The 27,243-nt window shown below is 38.8% G+C and overlaps 1 protein-coding gene across 2 annotated transcripts in view; it reads right to left on the reverse strand.

The window, feature by feature from the left end:
* prg4b (proteoglycan 4b) overlaps positions 1-26,590 on the reverse strand; it is a 36,126-nt gene extending 9,536 nt beyond the window's left edge. The window contains exons 1-6 of one of the 2 annotated variants that reach the window (XM_059984504.1): positions 26,493-26,590; positions 16,123-16,239; positions 15,495-15,614; positions 14,353-14,529; positions 8,743-8,978; positions 1,525-1,615 (exon numbers count right to left, since the gene is read on the reverse strand). In XM_059984504.1, the coding sequence (XP_059840487.1) occupies positions 1,525-1,615; positions 8,743-8,978; positions 14,353-14,529; positions 15,495-15,614; positions 16,123-16,239; positions 26,493-26,580 (829 nt within the window). In that variant the 5' untranslated portion in view covers positions 26,581-26,590. Of the gene's footprint in view, positions 1-1,524; positions 1,616-8,742; positions 9,747-14,352; positions 14,530-15,494; positions 15,615-16,122; positions 16,240-26,492 lie in introns of both variants that reach the window. The other variant, XM_059984502.1, reaches the window with a different exon arrangement.
* Positions 26,591-27,243: the final 653 nt, after the last annotated feature.

Genomic DNA, 27,243 nt, shown 5'->3' on the forward strand with positions numbered 1-27,243 from the left:
TTTGATAGCTTCCTCAATATCCACAAAACACCCCCCATCATGGTGTAATCTGCAAATTTACTGATCCATCTTACCCCATTGTCATCTAAAGCATTAATATAGATGATAAACTATAATGAGCCTAAGGCACACCACTAGTCACAAACCTAGCGTCAGAGAAGCAACTACCTACTACCACTGTCTTTGCCCACGAAACAAATGTTGAATCCAACTGATGACTTCATCCCGAATGTCAAGCAATTTAATGTTTTAACCAGTCTACCTTGTGGGACTTTGTCAAAGACCTTGTTAAAGTCTGTATAGATAATGTTTACTGCCTTTTCTTGGTAATTTCCTCTAATAAATATATGTTTGGTTAGACACGACCTACCAAACATAAAGCCATGTTGGCTATCCCTGATCAGATCCTATCTATCCAAATATTTACATATCCTGTCCCTTAGACTAACTTCTAATAATTTTTCCGTGTCTAATGTAGGACTCACACTACCTATAATCTGTTGGCTTATTCTTAAACAGAACACCATTAGTTATCCTCCATCCTCCAGCACTTCACCCATGGCAAAGAATGTTTTAAATGTTTCTGCTAGGGCCGCTACAATTTCTGCACTAGCCATCCACAAGGCCCAAATAGACACCTTGTCAGATCCTAGGGATTTATTCACCTTAATTTGCCTTAAGAAAGCCAGCACCACCTCTGTTGTAATCCAGATCTGGTTTCCTCAATTCTGCAGTCTCTGTGTCTGTCTACATAGTAAATACAGATCTTTCCTCATCTTCTTTGGCTCCACGCTTAGATGATGATAATGATGATTTTTGAGACTTTTGTCCCTTGCTATCCTTTTGCTCTTAATATAGCGCTAGAAACTTTTAATATTCTTGCTTACCTTGTCTGCAGAGAAACCTCATGCCTTCTTTGAGCATACCCGATTTCTCTCTTAAATTTTCCCTTGCATATCTTATACCCATCAAGTACCTCACTTGACCCTAACTGCTTATAACTGATATGTGCCACTTTCTTTTTCTTCACCAGGGCCTCCATGTTCTGTTATGTCACATTACTGAAGTGGCCGTGTCCCTACAGAAGAATTCCAGCATGTTTGCTTCTTCTCTGGTGTTATCCTACATTATTTTTTGCAGTATTTATTTTATTTGTAAGTTATACATCTTTATGTGCTTGCACTGTACTGCTATCACAAAACAACAAATTTCATGCCTTATGGAAACGATAATAAATCTGATTTTGATTACTGAATTCAGTTTTATAACTTGTCATGGATCAATTTGAGATCAGGATATAAGGGTTACATGTCTGTAAACGATAGATTACAGGAGCTTCCTTTCTGAATATGCAACAATCACTGATTGCCATTGCCACCTCTTTCTTTCAAACACTTTTTTAACTGCTCCTTTTACTTGTGCATATTTGGAGCCCTTTGCTTAATGTTTTCTTCTGTTCTGAGTTCCTACATGGATACCCTCAACATGAATTATAATCAACAGCAAATAAATTGCATGTCCTACCTTCATATGATTGGGTTTTCCCAGTTATCTGATTTCTCCGTTCGTGAGTTGGTTCAGTTACCATGATATCACTCCTAGTAGGACTAGGGACCTATGAAAAATAACAGATTAGTGTTTTTTTTCTCCAATGAATAGCTTATTTGACTAAAAGAGCTGCTGATGAATATAGAGCACACTTTCAAAGAAAGGCATTGGGGTGAAAAAAAACATTGTAAATTTCTCCTGTTGAAAGCACCAGGCTGATACAGTCCTCTCACTGCTGTTTTTCTGCATTCAGAAGTTGCAGTGGCATTAAATGCTAAGGGGTTCTCGCTGGAGATGGAAGAGTAGGGAGTGCTGGCTTCTACTGAGAGCCTAAAGCACTTACCAAATTATTTCTGATTCGAGTGACAGCTTCTCTCTCGAATACTTGAGAAATAACCGGCACAAAACTCCATCCTTTGCAGATTTGTGCCGGAAGCAGGAAACCTCAATTTTAAAATGTTTTTCTGTGGAGTTACAGTTGGAGATTGAGGTGAATTCAACCTTCAATGTGGACTATTAAGTTTTTTTAAAATAACTGTTTCTATTAGCAAGCATATAATTGCTGAAGCAATGGTTCTGCATTATTGGATTTTTTGATATTTAAAATAGAAAAACTATTTACTGTGAATTCTGGGAATTGAAAACCTGCATGGTTTTATCTTAATTTATGTTAAAATCTGTTACCTCATATTTAACAGGAACATTGGGCTTTATATTTTCTCTTTTTATCTTTGAATTTGTAGCAATTAATTCTTCTTTACTGATCTTTACTTCTATATTTAAGTTAACAGGTTCCACTGTTACAGGATTCTGCATGACATTGACCTGTGCCATTTCCACGGTTTTCAATATTGGATCTGATGCTACAGGATGTGAAGGTACAACGGATTGTAATATTCCCCTTTTGTTTAAGTTTGAACCAGTGGAACTAGTTTCCTGACGAATTGTAGGCTGTATTTGTTCTGCAGTATGGAAGCTGTTAAGATGAAGAACACTTTTTTCTAAAGTGGGGCTTGTTATTCTCTCATTATGCAAGAGCTTGGAGATTTTGGGGCCATCTTCTGGAATTGTGCCCCCTCCTAGTTTGTTTACCACTTTAGACTCCATGGTTCTATACCCAGTGACAGAATACTTTACAGTTCCTTCGTCCAAGAATTTAGTCTTTGAAAAAGCAATAGGAATAGTGTATGCTGTAGCTCTTTTATTCGAGGCTTTAGAATCCGTGGAATTACGTTTGTTAATGGAAGATGCTGTCATTCCTTTGCCCAAGATTTTAGATACTGTGTTCCTATATCCTGATTCAGGATGAGTTGCTGTTCCATTATTCAAAAATCTGGATTCTGTGGATGTTCCAGCAGTTGCTGTCATTTCTTTAACCAAGGTTTCATAACTCATGGAACTATATATTTTGGTTGAGGATGCTACTTTTCTTTTATCCATGATTTGAGAACCTATAGTCCCATTTTGGGGCATACCAGACATTGAATCTATCCTTGGCTCTTCAGGAACTGCAAAATTTGTTATTCCAGCAGGCATGATTTTAGGATCTGTGGATTCATGCACAGGGGCAGTGGTTGATGCTTTTCCTTTATCCGAGACCATAGAATCTGCAGAAGCATCTTTCTGAACTGAGGGAACTGTTGGTTGGTTGTTCAGGATTTTTGTATGTGTGGAATTTTTTTGAAGAATTATGGTTGTTATTCTTTCATCTATTGTTTTAGAATCCATGGTTGCATCATCAGGAACAGACGGGATTGTCTTTTCATTATCCAAGGCTTCTGAACCTGTGGAAACATCCCCGTCAACAGCGGATGTTGCCAGTTTATTACCCAAGATATCAGAGCTTGTTGATGTTATTTCACTTTGTATTTTAGAATCTGTTATGCTACCTAGAGATACAGGTAGTGTTGTAACTCCTTCATCCAAGATTTTCTTATCAGTGGAATCATCGTTGGAAACAGTTGTTATTCCTTTATTCAAGATTTTAGAATCTGTGGTTCCATCTTCTGTAACAAAAGAATCTGTCATTGCATGAACCAAGATTTTTGGTTCTGTAGAAATATCCTCTGCGATAAAGGCTGTGGCCACCGTTGTATCCAAGATTTTAAAATCAGTGTTCCCATCTGCAGGGATAGAGGAAACTGACATATTGTTGTCAGAGATTTGAGAATTCATAGAAACACCTTCAGTAACCAAAGGCATTGTCGTGTCTTTGTTCTGGATTTCTGAATCAATGGAATTGTCTTCAGTTGTTGCTAATTTATACTTAATTTTAGTGCTATCTTCAGGACTGGAGAGACTTTCAATTCCTTTTTCTAATTTACTAGGATTTAATGAGATTTCTTCTGGGAGGATCTGTGTTGCATTTTCTCTGTCCAAGGTTTTAAGTTGAATGAAAGCACCTTCTGTCATAAAAGCTTTAGTTATTTCATTACCCACGAATAAGGAATCCATGGTACCATTTTCAGGAACAGTTACTGCTGATATTGTTTCATATGGGACCTTAGAAGACATTATTGTGTCTTGAAGAACAGGTGACACTGTAAGTGTAGCCATTACTTCTGAATCATTTTCAGGAACAGTGGTTATTACTTTTCTGTCCAGGATTCTAGAATCTATGGTCCCATTATCCAAAATATAAGGAATTGTTAATACACTATCCAAGATTTTGGAATCATTAGAAGCATTTCTAGTATCTATAGTGGTTGACAATATTTTACTCAAAGTATTATAACCTGTGATATCTTCAGTAAAAGGAATTTTTGTTATTTCTTTATTCATGGTCCCATTATTGGGAAGAGAAGTTGTTATTTCTTTATCCAAGATTTTAGAATTCAGGAATCCATCTTCATGATCAGTGGGAGTTGTTGTTCTCTTAGTCGAGAATGTGGATGCTGTATTTGCATCTTTGGGATATGATGTCATTATTGGGTGAGAGATTTTAGCATCTGTGGCTTCACCTTCTGGAACAGAGGATGTGATGATTCTATTATCAAAGATTTGTGAATCTGTAGAAGAGTTTGTCGAAATAGAAGGATCTGTCATTCCACTAATCAGTGTAGTAGAACTTCCTGAAGCCTTATCAAAGATGCTGTGTGTTGTCAATCTTGTCTCAGAGATTTTAGATTCCGTTTTAGCATCTTCTCTGAAAAAGGCCATTGTTGTTGTTTTACCCAAGGTTGTAGAATCTGTGGTCACATCTACAGGGAGAGAGGAATCTGTCATCTTGTTGTCCAAGATTTTAAAACCTGTGGAAATGTCTTCAGTAATAGAGGACACTGTATGCCCGTTCTTCCAGAGCTTTGTATCTACAGAACTGTCTGCAGGAGCAAGTGTTGTTGCTGCTTTATCTGGTAATTTGGAATCATTGGTCTGCTGTTCAGGAACAGGGAATGCTGTCATTCGTTTATCCAATGTCGTAGGAACTGGGGAAGCTTCCTCCGGGACAGTGGGTGTTGTTACTTGCCTGTCTGAGTGTGTGGGTTCTATCGAGGCAACCTCTGTGGTAAAGGCTGCAGTCATTCTTTTATCCAAGAATGAATAATCCGTGATGTTCATTTCAGAAATGGTGTCAGTTGATGTTATTTTATTCAATATTTTAGAATGTGTTATCTTACCTTGAGAAGTAAGTGATGCTGTGGTTGTTATATCTAACGTTCTAGAAAGCATGGTCTCACCATCAGGAACTGACAGAGCAGTCCTTGCATTAGCTGAGGCTTCTGCTTTTGTGGAAGCATCTGTAACAATAGGAGGTGCTGCTGTACTATTTTGCATATTTGTGTTTTTGGGAAATGACGACTGTGTCATTATTTGATTAAATTCTTTCAAATTTGTCACTTTACTTTCTGGAACAGAGGATATGATGGTTCTGTTATCCAAGGTGTTTGTAGAAGCAAGTACAGGAACAGAAGAAGTTATTCTTCCAATAACTAATTTGCCAGAAGCCTGTTCAAGGATAGTCTGTGTTGTCATTTCTGCCTCCAAGAGATTTGCTTCCGTGGAAGTAACTTGTGGGATAAAGGTTGTTGTCATTATTTCATCCAAAGTATTAGATTCTGTAGTCACATCAACTGGAATAGAGGAATTTCCCATTTTATCATGCAAAATTTTAGGACTTGTGTAAATGTCCTCAGCAGCTGAGGGCATTGTCAGCCTATGGTTTTGGACATTTGAATCCATAGATTCATTTTCAGAAATATTGGCTGCTGTCTTGTTCCCCAGGACTTTTGAATTATTTGTCCTTTCTTCAGAAACAGTGGATGTTGTCATGTCTTTGTTAAATATACTTGGAACCGAGGATGCTTCATCTGGGTTGATGTATGTTGCTATTCCTGTGTTTGAAGTTTTAGGTTCTGTAGGAACAACGTCAGTGTTTGAAACTGTTGGCAATCCTTCATCCAAAAATACAGAATCAGTGGTGCCATCTTCAAGGATAGTGTCCGTTGATGTTACATTGGAACTTATGGAAATACTTTTGGTGATCAAGGACATTTTCGCCCCATTGCTTGTGATTTTTGAATCCATGGAATAATTTTCACGAACTATGGTTGTTTTCATTCCTTCAGCCAAGATTTTAGGATCTGCGAACACACTTTCAAAAGCATTGGATGTTTTCATGATGTTATCCAAGATGTTATCCATCTTCCCATCTTGAAGAACAGAAGTATTAGTCAATCCTGTTTCCAAGAGTTTAGAATCTGTGGAACTACCTTCATTAACAAAGGGTGTTGTTAATCCTTCACTTAATACTTTAGTAACCCTTGTCCCATTCTCAGGAATAGATAATGTCAGTTCTGCTTTAGAATCATTGGTTCCATTTTCAGGAATAGCTGATGTGTTGACCATGATGTTGGTGATTTTAGAGTCTGTCATTCTATCATCGGTAACAGCAGATATTGCAAGTATTTTCATCAACATTTTTGAACCCACGGTTGTCACCGGAAGAACAGAAGGAGTTGTCATTCCGTTATCGACAACTTTAGAATCTCTGGAATCATCTGCTGGAAGAGAGGGAGTTGTAATTTTGTTCAAACTAATGGAAAGATTGTCAGCAATTGACTGTATGTTTGTTCCATTTTTCAGGATTTTTAAATCTATGGAATTATTTTGAGAAATAATGGTTGTTGTTTTTTCCAAGATTTTATAATCATTGGCCATGTCTTCAGGAACAGGAAACATTGTCATTCCTTTATCCAATATACTAGGAGCTGTGGTAGTCTCTTTTAGTGCAATGTATGCTATCTGTGTATCTGATGGTCTTGTTTCCCGGGAATCAACTTCTGCAGTAGAGGCAGTTGTTATCACTTTATCCAACGATACAGATTCTGGGATGTCATCTTCTGGAGCATGTGAGGGCGTTATTACTTTGTTTAAGATTTTTGAATCTGTGGAAGCCACTCCAGGAGGAGTGGTTATTTTTATTCCCTTATTTGTGATTTTAGAATATGTGAACCGATCTTCTGGAACACTATATGTTGATGTGCTTTTATTCAAGTTCATAGAATCCCTGGTCCTACCCTCAAGAAAAGTTGATGTTGTCAATACATCATCTACAATTGTAGAATCATTGGTGCTTTCTTCAGGAAGAGAGGGCACTGTTATTGCATTATCCAATATTTTTGAAACTGTGGATGTATCTGCCAAAATATTGAGTGTTCCCAATTTTGTAGCCAAAACTTTAGAATCTGTTATCCCATCTACAGGAAAAAGGGGAGTTGTTTTTCCCATATCCGTGACCCCATTTTTAGGAATAGGAGGTGTTGTTAACCCTTCAGTTGAGATATTAGATTTTGTGGAACCATCTTCAGGAAAAGGGGATGGTGTCATTACTTTTAACTGTGGCTTTGAATTTATGGTCTGATCTGTTGGAGCTGGGAGCATTGATGTTCCATTTTCCAAGAATCCAGTGTTGGATAAAGGCACAGAGAGAGTTGTATTTCCACCTTTGGGCGTATTAGGATCCATGGACATCTCTTCAGGAATAGTGTCTGTTTTCATGCCTTTTTCTAAGATTTTATATTCTGTGGAATTATCCTGTGGGATAAAAGCTGTTGTCCCTTCTTTATCCAGAACTTTAGACATCACTGAAGCATCAGTGGGAATGGAGGGAGTCTTCGTTTTGTTATCCAAGGTTTTATAAATCATGGAAGAATCTTCAGTAATTGAAAGCATTGTCATTTCATTGTTCAGGATTTTTGAATCTGTGGAATCTCTCGCAGGAACAGTGGTTGTTATTCCCTTATCTAGGATTATAGATTCACTGGTCACAACTTTGGGAATGGACTTTGTTATCATTCCTTTGCTTGGTTTACCAGGATCTGCAGAAGATATTTCTGGGACAGTGTGCAATGTTATTCCTGTATCCACGTTTTTAAAATCGACAATCCCATCTTGAGGAACTGTTATAGAACTTGATCTCTCATATTCAGGAACCTTGGACCATGGCATTACTTTATGCAGCGCTCCAGAATCTGTTGTCACCTGTCCCGGATTAGGAGAAGTTGCCATCCCTTTATAAGATACTTCAGACGCTATGATCCCATTTTCAGAACTAGTTGTCATTTCAGTATCCAATTTTTTAAAATTGAGTGAGGTATCTTCATAAAATTGTGTTGCCAATTTCTGATCCAAGATTTTGGAATATGTGATCCCATCTTTGGGGAAAGGGGAAGTTGGAAACATTTGATGTGGGATTTCAGAATAAGTGGCCTCACCTATCTTAGCAGGGAATGAAGTCATTCCATCATATGACATTCTTGCATTTGTAGAGGCATCTACAGGAACATGGGAAGTTGACATTCTATTATCCAATATATTAGAACCCATGGAATTCTCTTCAGGGAACGTGTTCTTTGACGTTGCAGTGTCCAGAATGTTATAATTCCTGAACTCACCTTCAGAAGAACTATAGGTTGTCACTTTGCTAGCCAAGGTTTTAGAATACTTATTCCCACCTTCAAGAACAGAAGGTGTGGTCATTCTTCTATCCAATATTTTAGAATCTGTGAAACTACCTTTATCAGCAAAGTGTGTTGACAGACCTTCATCTAAACCTTTCACAGCTACGGTCCTATCTTCAGGAACTGAGGGTGTCATCACATTATACAAGATTTTAGAATCATTGGTACTAGCCTGAGGAAATGGGGAAGATATTATTATTTTGTGTAGCATTTTGGATGCTGTAGTGTCACCTACCGGAACAGAGAGCGATGCCATTCCCTTGCCTGAGATTCTAGCATTTGTAGAAGCAGCTTCAGGAAGAGCAGAAGTTGTTTTTACACTCTCCAGAACTCTAGGATTAGCAGTGACCTCTTCAGGGTCAGTATTTGTTGTCAATCCCTTGTCCAAAATTTTCGAATCTGTGGGAACATCTTGTGGGATAGGGGATGTTGTCAGTCCTTTATGCATGATTTTAGAATTTGTAGAATAATCTGCAGAAAGAGAGGGTGTTATAGTTTTATTATCTTGAGCTTCAGAACTCTTGGAAACATTTTCACTAACCAAGGGTGCTTTTATCCCATTGTTTGGAATTTTTGAATTGAGGGTATCGCTTTCAGGAACAGTCACTATTTCTTCATCTAGGGTGTTAGAATTACTGGACTTATCTTCAGGAATGGGAAATGTTATTGTTCCTCTATCCAGTTTATCAGGAACTGAGGAAGTCTGTCCTGAGGCAGAATGTATTGTTGTGTGTGCATCTGAGATTGTAGATTTTATGGCAGTAACTTTCATAGAGGGCATGGTCATTGCTTTATGCAAAGGCATAGAATCTGAGCTAGCATCTTTAGGAATAACTGTTGACATTTCATTATACTGTATTTTTGAATTTGTGGTAACGGCCTCTGGAACAGTGGTTGTTTTTATTCCTTCATTCAGGGTTTTGGGGGTTGTGGACCTATCTTCAGGAACATAATGTGTTGTCATTCTGTTTTCCAAGGTTTTAGAATCCATGGTCCCATCTTCAGGAATAACAGATGTTGTCATGACTTTCGCCAAAATTTTAGAATTGAAGGTTCCATCTTTTGAAACAGATGGAGTTATCATTCCATTATCCAAGCTTTCAGAGTCCCTAGATGTATCTGCAGAAGAACTAGTTGCTGTCACTTCTTGATCTGAGATTTTAGAATCATGGTTTCCAAGTTCAAATCTGTTGGGATTGATGATGGTCGATCCTTCACTTACTTTAGCACTTCCATTTTCTGTAAAAATAAGTTGTGATAAATCAGAAAAAAAAGATGATTCACTAACAAGTCATCTTTATTTGCTGGGGCATACTCCCACTTAGCTATCAATAAATTACTTTACAATGGAAATATTGTTTTACGTTGCTTGTGGACAAAAACAGAGATGATTTTGTCCTGTCTTCTTCCAATGGTTAGAACATAGAACAGTACAGATGCTTTGGCCCATGATGTTGGGCTGATCTTTTAACCTACTCTAAGATCAAATGAATAACCTACTCTAACCCTTCCCTCCTAAATAAACCTTCATCTTCCTATCATCCATGTTCCTACCTAAGTTTTTTAATTGACCCTAATGTATCTGCTTCCACCTCCATCCCTGGCAGGCTGTTTCACACACCCTCTACTCTCTGTGTAAAGAACTTAACTCTGACATCCCCCTACACTTCCCTCCAATCACCTTAACATTATGCCTCCTTGTATTAGCCTTTTCTGTCTTGGGGGGTAGGAGAGGGAGAAAAAGCCTCCGGCTATCCTCTCTATCTATAGCTCTGTCACGTTACCTCTCATCCTCCTTTGCTCTAAAAAGAAAATTCCAAGCTTGTACAACTTATCTTAATATTTCCTTTTGTCCCTAATTATTCACTCATTACTTTAAAGAGCAGGCAAGTCACCAAGGGGACCTGTAATCTCATGTTTAGCTAAGATTGCCTTTTGCTAATGTTCCTAGAAAACTGTTGTGACATACCGTCCCCTGGCTATCCAAAATATTCATTTGATATTTCAACAGATCTCATTCTCGATGGATGTATTGCGGTGCCTCAGGAGTCCCTATCTTTGTGGCGGGATTTCCTATGCCTCTACCACAAATGGATTTCTGCATTAAGTGAGATCCATGTATTTTATGTCTCTAATGTTACCAGTGGATTAGGTCAGAGATTTGCCTGTCCTCTCCATTAAGATTTCTGGCTTGAGGGATTCCACTTCTAATTTGCCTACCAAAGTTGTCTGTCCTTCCTTGAATAAGTTTCTTTCAACTATGATAAAAATCATACCTAAGTTGCAGAAGGCAGGTACCTGGGTGGCTGTCAGGAGAGGGAAAGGGAATAGGCAAAGTAGCCTTGTGGGGTTTTCCCTTAACACTAACTATATCCACTACTGGGGAATTCAGAAAGACCAGGTCTCTGGCACAGAATCTGGTTCTGTGGCTGGGAAGGGAAGGGGAAAATAGGAGTACAGTAGTGATGATTCCATAGTTAGAAGAATGGACAGGAGATTCTGTCGACATGAAAGAGACACCCAATAACATATTGCATCCCAGGTGCTAAGGTCAGGGATGTCTCATACTAAAGGGGATGTGTGAGCAGCCCGATATCGTGGTACATATTGGTACCAACGATATAGGTAGGAAATGGGAAGAGGTCCTGAAGAAAGGATATAGGGAGTTGGGTAGAAAGATAGGATCTCCGGATTGCTGCCTGTGCCACTCAACAATGGGGCGGCATGGTAGTGTAGTGGTAAGCACAGTGCTTTACAGTACAGGTGACCCGAGTTCAATTCACGCCATCGCCTTTAAGGAGTTGTTTCCTTCTGGCTCTCTGCTTCCTCCCACAGTGCAAAGAGGTTCCAGTTGATTGGTTAATTGGTCATTGTAAATTGTCCCGTGAGTAGGCCAGGAATAATTGGGGGATTGCTGAATCGAGTGTCTCAAAGATTCAGAAGGCCTACTCTGCACTGCATCTCAATAAAATAAAACTAGATAAAAAATCAGAATAGGTTGATCTGGCAGATGAATGCGTGGCTGAAGAATTGGTGCAGAGGGCAGGGTTTCAGGTTTTTTGGATTATTGGGATTTCTTCTGGGGAAATAAATGATCTGTTCGAAAAGGCTAGATTACACCTGAGCCTGAGAGGAAACAATGTCCTTGTGGGCAGGTTTAGTAGAGCTGTTGGGGAGGGTTTAAATTAATTTGGCAGAGGAATGGGACAGGAGTGACAGGGCTGAGGATGGGGCAGTTGGTATACAAGTAGATGCAGTGTGTAGTGAAACTGAAAGGAAGGACTGCTTGATGTTTGGACAAATCTGTAGTAATGGAATGAAGTGCAGTGTAATGTGGGAGCAAAATCGAAATGGGTGATGAATGTAGGACTGAAGGTATTATATTTGAATGCCAGTAGTATTTGAAATGAGGTAGATGATCTTGTAGCGCAGTTAGATATTGACAAGTATGACGTTGTGGGCATCACTGAGTCATGACTGAAAGAAGATCATAGTTTGGGGCTTAACACCCAAGGATACACAATGTATTGAAAGGACAGGTAAGTAGGCAGAGAGGGTGGGGTTGGCTCTGTTGGTAAACGATGAAATCAAATCATTAGAAAGAAGTGACATTGAATTGGAAGCTGTAGAATCCTTGTGGGTGCAGTTAAGAAATTGCAAGGGTAAAAAGTTTGACAGGAGTTATATATAGGCCTCCAATCAGCAGTCAGGATGTGGAACACAAATTACAGTGGGAGATAGAAAAGGCATGTAGAAAGGGGCAATGTTATGATAGAGGGGATTTCAATATGCAGGTAGATGTGAAAATCAGGCTGATGTTGGAACCAAAAGAGAAGCTTGTGGGTGGTTGAGCCCAGCAGGGGAAAGGCAGTTCTGGATCTGATGTTGTGTAATGAACCAGATTTGATTAGGGAGCATAAGATAAAGAAATCCTTAGGAGACAGTGATCATAATATGACAGATTTCACCCTGCAGATTGAGAAGGAGAAACTAATGTCAGATGTATCATTATTACAGTGGAATAAAGGGAATTACAGAGGCATGAGAGAGGAGTTGGCTACAATTGCTTGGAAAGGGACATTAGCAGGAATGAAGGCAGAGCAGCAGTGGCGGAAATTTCTGTGAGAAATTCAAAAGGCACAGGATCCTAAAGACAAAGAAATATTTGAAAGAGAGGATTACACAATTGTGGCTAACAGGGAGGTGAAAGACAGCATAAAAACAAAAATGAGGGCATAAAATTTAGCAAAAAATAATGGGAAGTTTGAGGATTAGGAAGCTTTTAAAAACCAACAGAAGGCAACTAGAAGCCGTAAGGAGAGAAAGGATGAAATATGAAGGTAATGTAACCAGTAATATAAAAGAGGATAGCAGGAGTTTTTTTCAGATCATACAAAGAGGGAAAAAGAAGTGTGAGTGGACATTGGAGCACTGCAAAATGACGCTGGAGAGGTAGTAAAGATAGACAAAGAAATGGTGGGCAAACTTAATAAGTATTTTGCACCAGTCTTCACTGTGGAAGACAGTAGCAATATTCCAGAAATTCAAGAGTGTCAGAGGACAGAGGAGAGTGTAGATGTTATTACTAATGAGAAGGTACTTGGGAAGCTGAAAGGTCTGAAGGTAGATAAGTCACGTCGTCCAGATGTCTACACCCCAGGGTTCTGAAAGAAGTAGCTGAAGAGAATGTGGAGGCATTAGTAATGATTTTTCAATGAAAACTAGGTTCTGGAACGATTCCAGATGACTGGAAAATTACATGTGTAATTTCACTCTAAGAAAGGGAAGAGGCAAGAAAAAAGGCCAGTTAGCCTGACTTCAGTGGTTGGGAAGACGTTGGAGTCCACTATTAAGGATGAGGCTTCAGGGTACTTAGAAGCACATGATCAAATGGGCCAAAGTCAGGATGGTTTCCTTTAAGGGAAATCTTGCCTGACATATCTGTTGGAGTTCTTTGAGGAAATAACAGGTAGGACAGACGAAGAGGAGTCAATGGATGTTGTTTACTTGGATTTTCAGAAAGCCTTTGCCAAGGTGCCACACATGAAGCTGCTTAACAAGTTAAGAACCCGTAGTATTACAGGAAGACATTAGCATGGATTGACGACTGGGTAATTGGCAGGAGGCAGAGTGGAAATAAAGGAGGCCTTTTCTGGTTGGCTGCTGATAAGAAGTGGTTTTGTCCTTTGAGGCTGGTGTGTGGAACTGCTTCTTTTCACATTGTATGTCAATGATTTGGACAATGGAATTAATAGCTTTGTGGCCAATTTTGCAGATAATACAAAGATGGGTGGAGGGGCAGCTAGTATTGAGGAAGCAGGGAGTCCACAGAAGGATTTAGATAGAATGCAAGAATTGTCAAAGAAGTGGCAGATGGAATATTGTGTAGGTAAGTGTGGTCATGCACTTTGGTAGAAGGAATAAGGACTATTTCCTAAATGGGAAGAAAATTCAAAAATTAGCGTTGCACCTTCTAGTGCAGACTTCCCTAAAAATCAATCTACAGGCTATGTTGGTGGTAAGGAAGGCAACAGCAATGTAAGCATTCATTTTGATAGGACTAGAATATAAAATCGAGGATATAATGGTTATTATACCAATTATTTCTCTGTCGGCTCTCCTTCCTAGAATTAGCTCTGATTTGTTTTGATAATTTTGCTCAATCTAATTGTCCTTATCCTTCTGTAGAATGATTATCCTGTCTTATAAGTTGAGCAACCTGTGCACACTGTAAAATATTATGCATTTTAATTATGAAGCACCGCCATCAAATAAATCAATCACATTTTAAAGTCCAGAATCTGCAAATAAAATCACTCATTTTGTTATAAAAGCTTCCCCATACTTAGCTTCATGGACTCTTCTTTGATTTTTGCGTTATCATCCGAAAAGCTGGCAGCATCTTGTTGGGGCAATGTATCGCTGATAAACTCTGGTTTCTCTGCTGTTGGCTTTCTTGTGGAGCTGGTGAACACTAAACTTGCTCTTGTTGTTGCCATGAATGCAGGATTTTTCCAGGTATCTGATTATAAGTAATAGCAGGTCATGATCCATGACAACTTTTATTGTTTTAATTTCATCTTTTCATAACCAAAATAGAGCTTATGTCAACAATACAATAAAGGGAAACAGTGTGGCTGAGAAACTGATCTTTGGCATTTAAAGTGTGCTAAGAGATTCTTGAAAGGCATGCCAAGAAATAATTTGTTCATGGGTTTTCTACAGCAGAATTTAGTGGCACCAGTGACCCATGCCAAGGCTGGATCAAGGGCAGGAAGGGCTGTTAGCAGGGAAACTGATTGGAGTCGAGGAAAGGAATGGCTTTCTGTTGAAGCATGAAGGTGGGAAGATTAGAGACAGGAACTTGGTGAGGAGTTTAGATAGGGATCAGTGCCAGAGCATTTGGAAGACATTGGCAGGGTGAGGAAGATCAGGCCTTTGGAAAGACGTTGGCCAAGAGGTTCAAGAGAGGTAGTCATGATCATATTCCACATGGGCAAAAGCGACTTCAACCAAAACAGTGATACACATCCTATTTTGTATGCTGTTCATTCATTGCAAGTTGTAACATTAGTCAGAGATGAGGAACAGAGAAATGGTGAAATTGATCTTTAAAAATGTTACAGGATTTTGAAAGTAAGTCTATAAATCCATTCAACCAGCAGCAATATTTTTGAATTCATATTCCAGAATTCAGAAATATTGCTGTAATGGGAAATGATTTTTTAATCTGTCTTCAAAATTACAGTAGAGTGAATGAAATTTACTGAATTTTTAAAGATGTAGCAGTAATTGAAGACAAATAACCTCTCTGAACATGTTCAAGCAACATTTTTTTAGCTATTCTGTGCTGCTTACTGAATAAAGCTCCTCTTGGAACATTTGCTCATCTGCACTACCAGACGTAGCAACACAAACAAAGCACAGAAAAATGGGAAAAGCAAAAGATCTGTAGCCGCACTTCCACACCAGGAGGCTTTAACCTACCTTTTTCACAATTTGCAACAAAATCTGAGCAGCAGTCCCCGTAGTTCATGCAGGAAGGATCACACTGACATTTCCGTCCACGCTCATGTTGCTCAAAGCAGCGTCCAGAACAGGAGGTTTCTGCCCAGAGTCAGAACAGATTCGGTATGCAGTGCAATGAAAGGAGCATACAAATACAAGGTTACTTTCAGCAGTCTGGTGACAGTGATATAGCACTGAGTCAGACATCTCAGTTACATCTCTGCTGGAATAGTACTGGAAATTTAGGATGAACACAACTACTGAAATTTTACCTTGGGCACTGACACAATTAAACTTACTAGTGAGACTTTCCCATTCACAACTACCTTGCTAACAATATGCATAGTGAATAACCAAATGCTTGAGATAAACCAAATGTGTCCAAGCCTCTTGGGGTTGGTTTGCCATCAACATGGGTTACTGCATTCCCCAGAAAATTTAGGGTTGAGTAATTCATTTTATTCATCAGATCATGAAATAACGATATGATTAAGACTGTACTTGATAAAAATTCATAGCGATTAAAGAGGAACAAAGAAGGCCACTCTTACACCCTTGGATTATATGTCACTGTCGAGATGCACAGTCACTGTTGGCTGCTGGTTACCTGATGTACAGATAGTCCTGTAATCTTCACAACATTCTCCATAACGAATACATTCACTGTCACAGTGGCACTTGCTGTTTCGGTCGTATACGGAAGCACATCTGCCTCTACAACTGTCTTCATTTTACAAAAAGAAAAACAAAATGAACAGATATAAATAAGACATTCAAATATTGATCCTATTTACCGAGACGCACTCTGCAAGATCAATTAGAAATTGCCTATACCTATTTCTACACCGATTTTAAGTCATTTTCTGGATATAGCTTTTTTGACAAAGAGCTTGAGAATTTCACTCGAGAAAGTGCGGCGACAGATCACTGGCCCTTCCCATTTTTCTGTGCTTTGTGTTGGTAGTTCTGGAAGTGAGTGCAGGAACCTCATGTTTCGTGTTTCACAACAACAGGGCTGAAGGTGTCATCTCAACTGCCCAAGTGAAAGAACGGAGAGAAGGTGGGGCGGGCAGGGGGGACAGGCTCTGAGAAGGGTGTTGAGTGGGGCTCTGATTATGAGGATCGCGGTTTAAACTAAGAACAACAGGGCTTCTTCGAGCTGAGGCTGAATTTTGGAGGAAGCTGACTGCAGCACATGTGTCTTGCTGGAAACCAAAGAAGTACTTTTCACATGAGGTGGGGGGGTTGTTGAGGGGCTGCATTTTAGACACTCTAGTTGCGAATGGTGGGACAGCAAATTAAGCAGAATGGCATTGTTTCTTGTGTAATGCATTTTGAATATCCTGTTTTAGAAGTAAACTGCTTTAAGTGAAATTCAGGAAAAAAAATCAAGGGGAATGGGAGGAGAGAAACGATTGGAAGAGGGTGTGTTCTGCATCTGTCTCAAGGGAAATAGAGGTGGATGAGGGATGCGTGACGGCAGAGTTGGGGCGGGTGGATGGGGTGGGTGGACAGGGCAGGTGACTCTAAAATGTAATGGGATATGAAGTAAGCTCGCAGAATACACAGTGCAGAAACGAGTTTAGGTCATTCTAGGAGATCAGATTATTATTTAAACGGTGAAAGATTGCAGTATGCTGATGTACAGAGCAAGTTGTGAGTGCTTGTGCATAAATGGCAAATGATTGGTTTGCAGATACAACAGGTTATCAAGAAGGGAAATGGAATGTTGGCCTTCATTGCTAGAGAGGTTGAAATTGAGAATATGCTGCAACTCTATAGGGTGCTGGTGAGGCTGTACCTGGAGTGCTGTGTGCTCTTCTGGTTACTTTATTCAAAAGATATACTGGCTGTGGAGGGAGTGCAGAGGAGGCTCACCAGGCTGATTTCCAAGATGAGAAGATTAGCCTATGAGGACAGATTGAGTTGCCTGGGACTATGCTTACTGGAATTCAGAAGATTGAGAGGGAATCTTATAGAAAATAAGAAAATATTTTTTTTATTGTAATTTTTTTTAATTGAAGTTTATCATCAAACAATTCCATAAGATGTGTTTCAGACATTGTACATATATATCATATAATCATATATATCACAAATCTCCACGAAGTATTTATCTGAGGTACACACTTATAGAAAAGAGTGGAAAGAAAAAACAAGCAAAAGGGAAGAACTATGTACAAGTAGGGAGTGATCTTTTCTTTTACAACAGATTCATTGATCTGTGAGAATAAAATCAGGCCTATGAGGCATTATGTAGTTAAACCATTTTCCCCAGTATAAATCAAATTGTTCCAAATTGCATAAAATTCTCTTATGTTTGATTGGATTTAATAGCCCATTGACATTAAAAGAAATGAATTTTACCTTGTCCTTCGCCATTTGTATTTATCTGTCAATATATCATTGAAATTAGAATAACACTTAATCGATCTACTCCCTGAACAAATAAGAACGAAGAAATGCAAATAATAACAAAAATGGCAACGAACATGTGATTCCAAGGCTGAGGTCTCTAGTAGATGACCCTGCGTTGAGCTAGAGGAAATGTTTAGCTGTGGGGGATAACCCCTTCCTACTTGTGAGTTGAGGGCCCCCATTGCAGTATTCATAAAAGTCAGTGAACAAATCCATTACACAGAAAGGATTTCCCTGTGTACTCCTCCCTCACACACACACACACACACACACACACACACATATATATATATATATATATATATATATATATATATATATATTCTCATTTTGGTGGGGAAAAGGGAGTAAGTGAGCAAATAAAGAGTAACAACTAAGTAATATAAAATCCACATTATAATTTCTCGAGATAGGTATATCACCGTGTACTTTTTCTTCCCTTTAGCTTCTCAACATTTTCAAAGTTAGCCAAACCTTATGGCTCTTCTGAAGGGGGTGAGGACTGTCTTTGGGAAACTCCCGGTCTCTTCCTGATATATTTCTCTCGGCCTCCTCCCGTCTCCCGTCTCACATTATTTCCCAAGGTAATTCCTCAGTCAGGCTTTCACTCGTCACGTTGACGGGCAACCCTCTGGCCTTCATGTCTGTAGTTGCCTCTTCCATTGTCTGGTACAACTGCATCCCATTGTCATAAAACACTCGAAGTTTAACAGGGTATGGAGTTCGAATTCTAATCTTCTTTTGCTTTAGTACTTGCTTTGCTTCAGAGTATTCTTTGCGTTTCTGCAGGACTGCGGGGGTGGGGTGGGGGTAATCTTGGTCGAAATATACTAATTTATCGTCGAAAAACTCTCTCTTCTTACCACCCCAGGACCTTCGTAGAATCACCGCCTTGTTGCTGTACCGAAGGAATTTAATTATTATTGAGCGTGGCTTTCTATCCCGGAAAGGTTTTGGGACGAGCGTGCGGTGGGCTCTTTCGATTTCCAGCTCCGTAGCCGAGGGAAGCTCCAGCGTGTCCCGCAGTAACTTTCCGACAAACTCCGTCAGAGACGAGCCCTCCGCAACTTCGGGAACGTTGTAGATTCTGATATTTTTCTGCCGTGATCTTCCCTCCAGGTCAAGCAGTTTACCTTCTTGGTAATGTAATATTTTTATTGTCTTACTCAGTATCGGTTCGACGTTTTAAACGCGATCTTCCACTTTCTCAATTTGAGTCTCTGACACCGCTATTTTTTGATTGACGCTGGCGAGCTCTGACTGAATATCACGGAGCTGCTGCCCTATTTCTTTCCGGACCTCCCTTATCTCTTTCGGGATTTCGACCATATTCGCCGCTTCGCCTGCACGAGGCCCGGCGGCGCCTCGCTCGCACGCGGTCGGGTCGGAGAGCCGCTCGCTGCACTCCTCTCGGCCGCAGGCTCTGCAGCGCCGCCTTTTAAATTTCCATTCCATTTCCCCATTCTTGCCCCTCTTTTCAGTTCAAATATTTTTCGAAAAATATTATATTTGATGGGTTAACCGGGCTTAATACGCGTTTTCCCGGAGGAGCTAGTGACTTATGCTGCCATTCTCGACGGTGACATCACCAGAACCACTCAGAAAATAAGAAAATCTTATAGAAAATTATATTATGAAATGGATAGATAAAGTAGAGGCAGGAAAGTTGTTTCCACTGGTGAGTGAGATAAGAACCAAAGGGCTATAGCCTCAAAATTCTGGACAATGAATTCAGGATTGAGCTGAAGAGAAATTGCTTTTTCCAGAGTAGTGTATCTGTGGAATTTTTTGCCCAGTGTGGTATTAGAGGTGACCTCACTAAACATACTCAAGACATGGTTAGATAGATTTTTGCATAGCAGGGGAATTAAGGGTTATGGGGAAAATGTAAGCAGATGGAGCTGAGTCCACTGCCAGATATTCTATGATCTTTTTGAATGGCAAAGTAGCCATGAAAGGCTAGATGGCCTACTTCTGCTCCTATTTCTTACGGTCAAGGACAAAGTCCAATATATTTGGCAGCTTAGTGTCATCCTGAACTCATCTTCCTCTTAAAGTGGAAACTATTAAAGGGAAAGGGGTGGCATTACTCATCAGGGAAAATGTCATGGCAGTGATCAGACAGGACAGACACGGGGGCTTTTTTACCGAGGCTAAGTGGGTGGAAATGCGGATTGTGAAAGGGATGACCATGTTAAAGGGATTAAATTATGGACTGTCCAATAGTCAGTGGCATGTAGTGGAACATATTTCTAGAGAGATCACAGACAGTTGCAAGAAAATAAGGTTGTGATATTTGGTGTGATTTTAAGTTTACACATATTGATTTGAACTCCCACTATAAAAGGACTGTTTGGAGTTTGTCAAATGTGTTCATGGAAGTTTTCTCTATCAACATATAGGGGTCCCAACTAAAGAGAGCGCGATACTGGACCTCCTTTTAGGGAATGAGACAGGACAGGTGACAGAAGTGAGTGTAGGGGAACACTTTGTATCTGGTGATCATAATTTCATGATAATAATGGAGAAGGATAGGACTGGTCCTCGGTTTGAGCTTCAAAATTGGAGAAAGGATCTGGCAGGCAGGTTGTTTTCTGGCAAAGGGATTCTTTGTAAGTGGATATCTTCAAAAGTTAAATATTGGGAGTATAGAGTTTGTATGTTCCTGTTAGAATAAAAGGCAAGATTACCAGGTTTAGTGAACCTTGATTTTCAAGGGATATTGAAGAAGAAAGAGGAAGTGCAAAGCAGGTATAGGCAGATGGGAACAATTGAGGTACTTCAGTATTAGAAATACCAGAAACACTTGAAAGGGAAATCAGGAGGGCTGAAAGAAGGCATGAGGTCGCTTTGGAAGATAAAGTGAAAGAGAATCTCAAGGATTTCTACAGATATATTAAGAGCAAAAGGATAGCAAAGGGCAAAATTGGTCCTCTTGAAGATCAGAGTGGTCATCTGCGCGTGGAGCTAAAAAAGATGGGGGAGATTTTAAATTGATTATTTTTTCATCTGGACCTACTTGGGAGACAGACACAGAGTCTGTAAAACTGAAACAAAACAGTCGTAAGTTCATGAACTGAATCCTGATTACAGAAGAGGGAATGCTTGCTGTATTGAAGCAAATTAGGGTTAAAAAATGGCCCCAGAGACTGATGAGGTGTCCCCTTGGACTTTGTGGGAGGTTAGTGCAGAAATAGCAGGGACCCTGGCAGGGCCACTTAAAATGTCCTTAACCACAAGTGAGGATAGCTACTGTTGTTCAAGAAAGACTCTGAGAGTAAGATGGGAAATTATAGGCTGGTGAGCCTGATATCAGTAGTGGGTAAGTTATCAGAAGGTATCTGAAGGGACTAGATATGTAAATATTAGGACAGTTAACATAGCTTTGTACATGGTAGGTCGTGTCTGATCAACCTTGTATAGTTTTTGAGGAGGTTACCAGGAAATTTGATGAAGGAAAAACAGTGGGCATTGTTTACATGGACCTTAGCAAGGACTTTGACAAAGTACCACATGAGAGGCTGCTCAAGAAGGTTCAATTGCTTGCCATTTAGGATAAGGTAGTCAATTGGATTCAACATTGGCTTTGGGGAGAAGCCAAAGAGTGGTAGTAGATGTTTGCCTCACCACCTGGGGGGCTGTGACTAATGGTGAGCCACAGGGATCAGTGTTGGGTCCATTGTTGTTTGTCATCTATATCAATGATCTGCATGATAGTGTGGTAAACTGGATCAGCAAATTTGCAGACGATATCAAGTTTGGAGGCATGGTGGATAGAGAGGAAGGCAATTAGAGCTTGTGGTGGGATCTGAGCCAGTTGAAAAAAATGGACTGAAAATTGCAGATGGAATTTTGTGAAGATAAGTGTGAGGCATTGCATTTTGGGAAAACAAAGTAGGACTTGCACAGTGAATGGTAGCGTACTGAGGAGTGTGGTAGAACAGAAGGATCTGTGACTACAGATCCAGAATTCCTTTTAAGTTGTGTCACAGGGTTATAAGAAAGGGAAAAGGGAAAAGATGGGAATATTATGGGAAAAGGGTTATAAATTTATATTGTGCCACCTGGCAACACTGATAATTTTTTTGGATGACGGAGAAAGAAGATTTTTTACTGATCATCGGGATGCAGAGCAGTTTGCACAAAAACTCCCAAATATTTGCTTGACACAGTAAAGATTTAAAAGTGAAACAGATTAAAGATGAAGACGGAGACACTGAAGTGAGTTGATGGACATTAAAGACAGAAGCATACTTAAATATACTTTTAATTATATGATACAGGGGAAGAAAGGTAAAAATTTGAGAATTATTAATCGAGAGTAGTGATAATATTTTTTCTTCTCTTATATATATATTTTTCATGTTATGGGGGAGCTGGGGGAACTTCAGATCGATCGCTACGGGATTCACGTGTGTAATCATGGCGTTTGCCATGACCCGCACAACGGAGGGGGGTAATGTTGTGTTTTTTTTCATTCCCAACATTAGCAGGGGGTTGTTTTGGTTTTTTTTCTTTATAATCTGTTTTACTTTTATCTTTCTTTCTTTGCCTGGATGATCGGAGGGGAGACACATAGCAACATGGAGAATTTTAAAATAATTCCCCAAGGTACTTCGAGAGTTGAAATATTATGTATTATTACAGACTGGAGTAACCCCATTAAAAATAATGACTAATTTACTGAATTTTTAAAGTTTTAATGTTAATGGGCTTAATGGACTGGCAAAAAGAAAAAGAATTTTAACATACATTAAGAAAATGAAAATAGATATAGCTTTTATACAAGAAACACATTTAACAGAAATAGAACATCAAAAATTAAAGAGAGATTGGTTCGGAAATGTAGCATCTTCATTTAACTCAAAAGCAAGGGGAGTTGCAATTTTTGTCAACAAATCTTTACCAATTAAAATACAAAATACATTAATTGATTCTGCGAGAAGATATGTAATTATACATTGTCAAATCCTTTCAGAACTATGGACTCTTATGAATATTTATGCACCAAATGAACATGATGTAAAATTTATACAAGAGGCTTTTTTGAATTTGGCTGACGCACACGATCAAATATTAATAGGTGGAGACTTTAACTTTTGTCTATACCCAGTTTTAGATAGGTCAACAAAAGTTGTTACAAAACCAAAAGTAGCAAAATTAACTTTATCATTGATGAATGATTTAAATTTGATTGATATATGGAGAAGAATTAACCCAAGAGAAAGAGATTCATTTTATTCAAATAGACATAAAACTTATTCAAAGATAGATTTTTTCCTACTATCAGCGAATATTCAAGACAGAGTGAAAAAATATAGAATATAAAGCAAGAATATTGTCAGATCATTCCCCCTTGATAATGACAATGACAATGATGGATAAGGAGGAATCGATTTACAGATGGCGATTTAATTCAGTATTATTAAAATGTCAAGATTTTTGTGATTTTATGAAAAAACAGATACAGTTTTTTTTAGATACAAACACATTCAGTTGATGATAAATTTATATTATGGGAAGTGATGAAGGCATATCTGCGAGGCCAGATAATAAGTTATACTTCTAAAATTAAGAAGGAATAGATAGAGATAGATCAATTGGAAAAAGAGATTACAAAATTAGAAAAAGAATCTCAAAGATATACGACAGAAGAAAAACAAAGACAACTTGTTAATAAGAAGCTACAATATAATACACTTCAGACATACCGAACAGAAAAAGCAATTATGAGAACTAAACAGAGATATTATGAACTAGGTGAAAGATCACACAAGATTCTTGCTTGGCAGTTAAAAACAGACCAGGCTTCCAAAACGATAAATGCAATTAGAACAAGTGTAAATAAAATTACTTATAAACCTTTAGAAATCAATGAAACTTTTAAATTTTTTTATTCTGAGCTGTATCAATCAGAATCACAAAGTGATATTGTTGAGATAGAAAGGTTTTTATCACAAATAACTCTCCCAAAATTGAATTCGGAAGAACAGAAGGGGTTAGATGTGCCTTTTACATTATGAGGTCGAAGAAGCTCTAGGATCACTTCAGAGTAATAAATCTCCAGGAGAAGATGGTTTTCCACCTGAATTTTACAAAAAGTTTCAAGATTTATTAATTCCTCCTTTTATGGAGCTAATACACCAAGCGGAAAGAACGCATAAACTTCCAGAATCTTTTTTGACAGCTATTTCAATAGTATTGACAAAAAGAGATGTTGCTGGGTCTTGAGGTTGATTGGGTTGGGACTTTATAGGAGCATTGGAGAATGAGGGGAAATTTGATAGAATTATACTGAAATATGATAGTAGAGATGAGGTAAATGCAAGTAGGTTATTTTTTTCCACTGAGGTTAGTTCAGTCGAGAACTAGAGGTGATGGGCCGGGGCGAAAGGTGAAATGTTTAAGGGGAACATGTGGGGGAACTTCTTCAGTCAGAAAAATGCGGAGAAGACAGACTTTAGAAAGGTGCAGACTAACCATCCCCTTCTGCCCTCTGCAAATACATGGCTCCTCTGTAGAAAGAGTTCAAATGCACCAAGTCCCTAGGAGTTCACATCACGGATGACTTCACCTGCTCCCTTAATATCACCTCCCTGAACAAGAAGGCACAGCAGCGCCTCCACTTTTTAAGAAGGTTGAGGTAAGCAAGGCTCCCACCCCACATCTTAATTGTGTTTTACAGGGACACCATTGAGAGTGTCCTGACAAGTTGCATCTCCATCTCGTATGGGAGCAGTTGAGCATTGGACTGGAAGTCCCTACAAAAGGCAGTGAGAACAGCTGAGAGGAGGTCTCTCTATTTTCCACTGGGGACATTTATTAGGAGCATTTATGCAAGGCCCTTAGTATTATTAAAGATCCTGCCCATCAATCCAACATCCTCTTTGACTTTCTCTTTGCCCTGCCACACCCTTTGTATTTGAAATGTTACTGGTTAACCTGTTCCATATCTTCCATTTAAAAAATTAATGCACTTTGTTATTTGTGTGCAATTCATCTGTAGATTTTATCCTACCTTCATAAGTTATTGTGTGTTATGTGTACTACAGTGCTTTACACCCTGGTTTGAAGAAATGTTATATTGTTTCTATATGCATTGTATAGTTTTATACATATATATATAGTTAAATGACAATACACTTGACTTGAATGAGCTGGTAGTGAATGTGGGTTTGATTGTAACATGTAAGAGAAGTTTTGATAGGTACATGGATGAGAGAGGTATGGAGGGCAATGGTCCTGGTGTAAATCAGTGGGATTAGGTAGAAGGACAGTTCAGCTTGGAGTAAAATATGGGGCTTTGGATGCAAAGCAACCAGAGCACTAGAGATTAACTGTTGCAAGAAGGACCCCCATGTGAGGGGCAGGGAGAAAGGTTAATCATCTGCCCATGGGACATCCCCTATTTCAGTGTTATAAGTTAGAGTGGTGTTCTCGGTGAGTATTGGTACAAAAGGAACATTAACATTCAGGACTTAAATTGTTGTTCTGGGGTCAAGATAATTTGCATTGATATTTATATGATGACAATGAAGAGCATATTTTGAATTAACTAAGATTTGTTAGCGATTTGCCTAACCTAAGTCACTTTGTTACAGATCTACAGGTTCAGCCTCATTGTTCCAAGCAAGCTCCCACTGAACTGCATAGCAGAGCATCACAGGGGTAAGTTTGTAGCTTGTGATATTTATGAAAATTTAGACTGCAGATTTAGTATTTGTGATTGTTATGTGGTTGACTCCTTCCCCCTCTGTCCCAACAGAAGATGACGAGTTGCTTTTTTGCACAGCATCATTTTTTGAGCAAGTTTTTCTGTGCTTTTTTGCCTTTAACCCTGTAAATCTAATTTGTTGAAGGAATCTGACTTGTAATACCTGATAAAAGTGTATAAGATCAAGAGAGGTATGGATAAGGCATTCAAAATACTGTTCCCATGATAGAGTATCAAAAATAAGAGGGCACAGTGTTAAGGTGAGAGGGAGGAGTTTAAAAGGGAATCAAGGGTTATTTTTTTTTTTACAGAGACCTCCACAGAAAACTGTGGAGAGCAATTGATGTTTAAATTTCCACTTCCAACAACCAATTATCTTTGTCTCATGATGATACCTTGATGTGTGAGTTTTCAGGTGAACTGCTTCAGAGGCCAAACCTGAGATATTTTGCATGACTATAACAAGAATAGTACAAAGGCATGAACTGAATCTGTGTGTGGTTCTGAATACGGAAAATCTATTTCTGATTATATTGTAAGCTTTATCTGACTTGCAAATCAGTACATTCTTTTGCTTTCAATAGAATTTACAAGTTGTTGCATTTATTCAAGTTCAAAGGGTTCTGATAAATTATGAATGATGGCTGATGTTTAAGCTCATTTTCTTCTCACAAGTATGATCATATTAAAGTTGTGTGTAAGAATAGTAATTGTTTTTTTAACATGTCTAAGTGGAGCAATACAACTCTGTTGTGGCAAAAGTGCCCCAGTGTCCTTATCTCTGCAAACTTAAAAACTTAATGAAATCATTTTATTATTAATGTTATTTCATATCAATCACTTACCTTGAGTTTCGATCACCTTTAGCAAATTAAGCGATGACACTGTTAAAAGGATTGTTTGCCATGTGATGAGATTTTGAGGATTAGCCATCTTATCTACTTCTAACTGCATAAAGGAAGCAAAGATTTATGGTAAAGGAGGTGTAATCCAAGGTAATAAAGGCCAATTCTGCTAATAACTTGTTATTTTGATTAGATTTGTTTCAACTACCATAGAGTGAGGATGAAACTTGCCGGTTGCATGACTGCAGAAAGACAAACATGATCCTTAATCCTATCAACTACCAGGGAAGACAAAACAAGCTTTTGCAAAACACGGCAGGTTCAATAGCAGTGCCCATTGGAGGCCACTTCACATAAACTGAACTGTGGACTGAAGTACTTAACTTCAGATGATGCTCTTATTTTACGCTTGTAAATTGATGCCTAATAGCTATTTTCCAATGACTCCCATGGTTTTTCTGTATTTCATGGCTATCTGGAGAAAGCAGGTATGGGAGTTGTACATGCATTCTTAGACAATGAAATAAACCTTTGGACTTTTTATTCTTTTCTGTATTGAAAACTTGACTCAATATAAGGTTTGTAAGACTTTTCAACAAACCATTTTTTAAAATGTGGGCAAGTTTTCTCCTCTTCCTGAAATTTACATGTTTTAATGCTTAAGTGGCTACTCATAATAATTCTTTCATTTATCACACCTTTCCTCTTGGTAGGCGATATGGTGCTGTGCATATTAATGTTGGTCATTCAA

This window comes from Hypanus sabinus, chromosome 11 (genome assembly GCF_030144855.1).
Source record: "Hypanus sabinus isolate sHypSab1 chromosome 11, sHypSab1.hap1, whole genome shotgun sequence".
In the NCBI taxonomy this organism is placed as follows: Eukaryota; Metazoa; Chordata; class Chondrichthyes; order Myliobatiformes; family Dasyatidae; genus Hypanus; species Hypanus sabinus.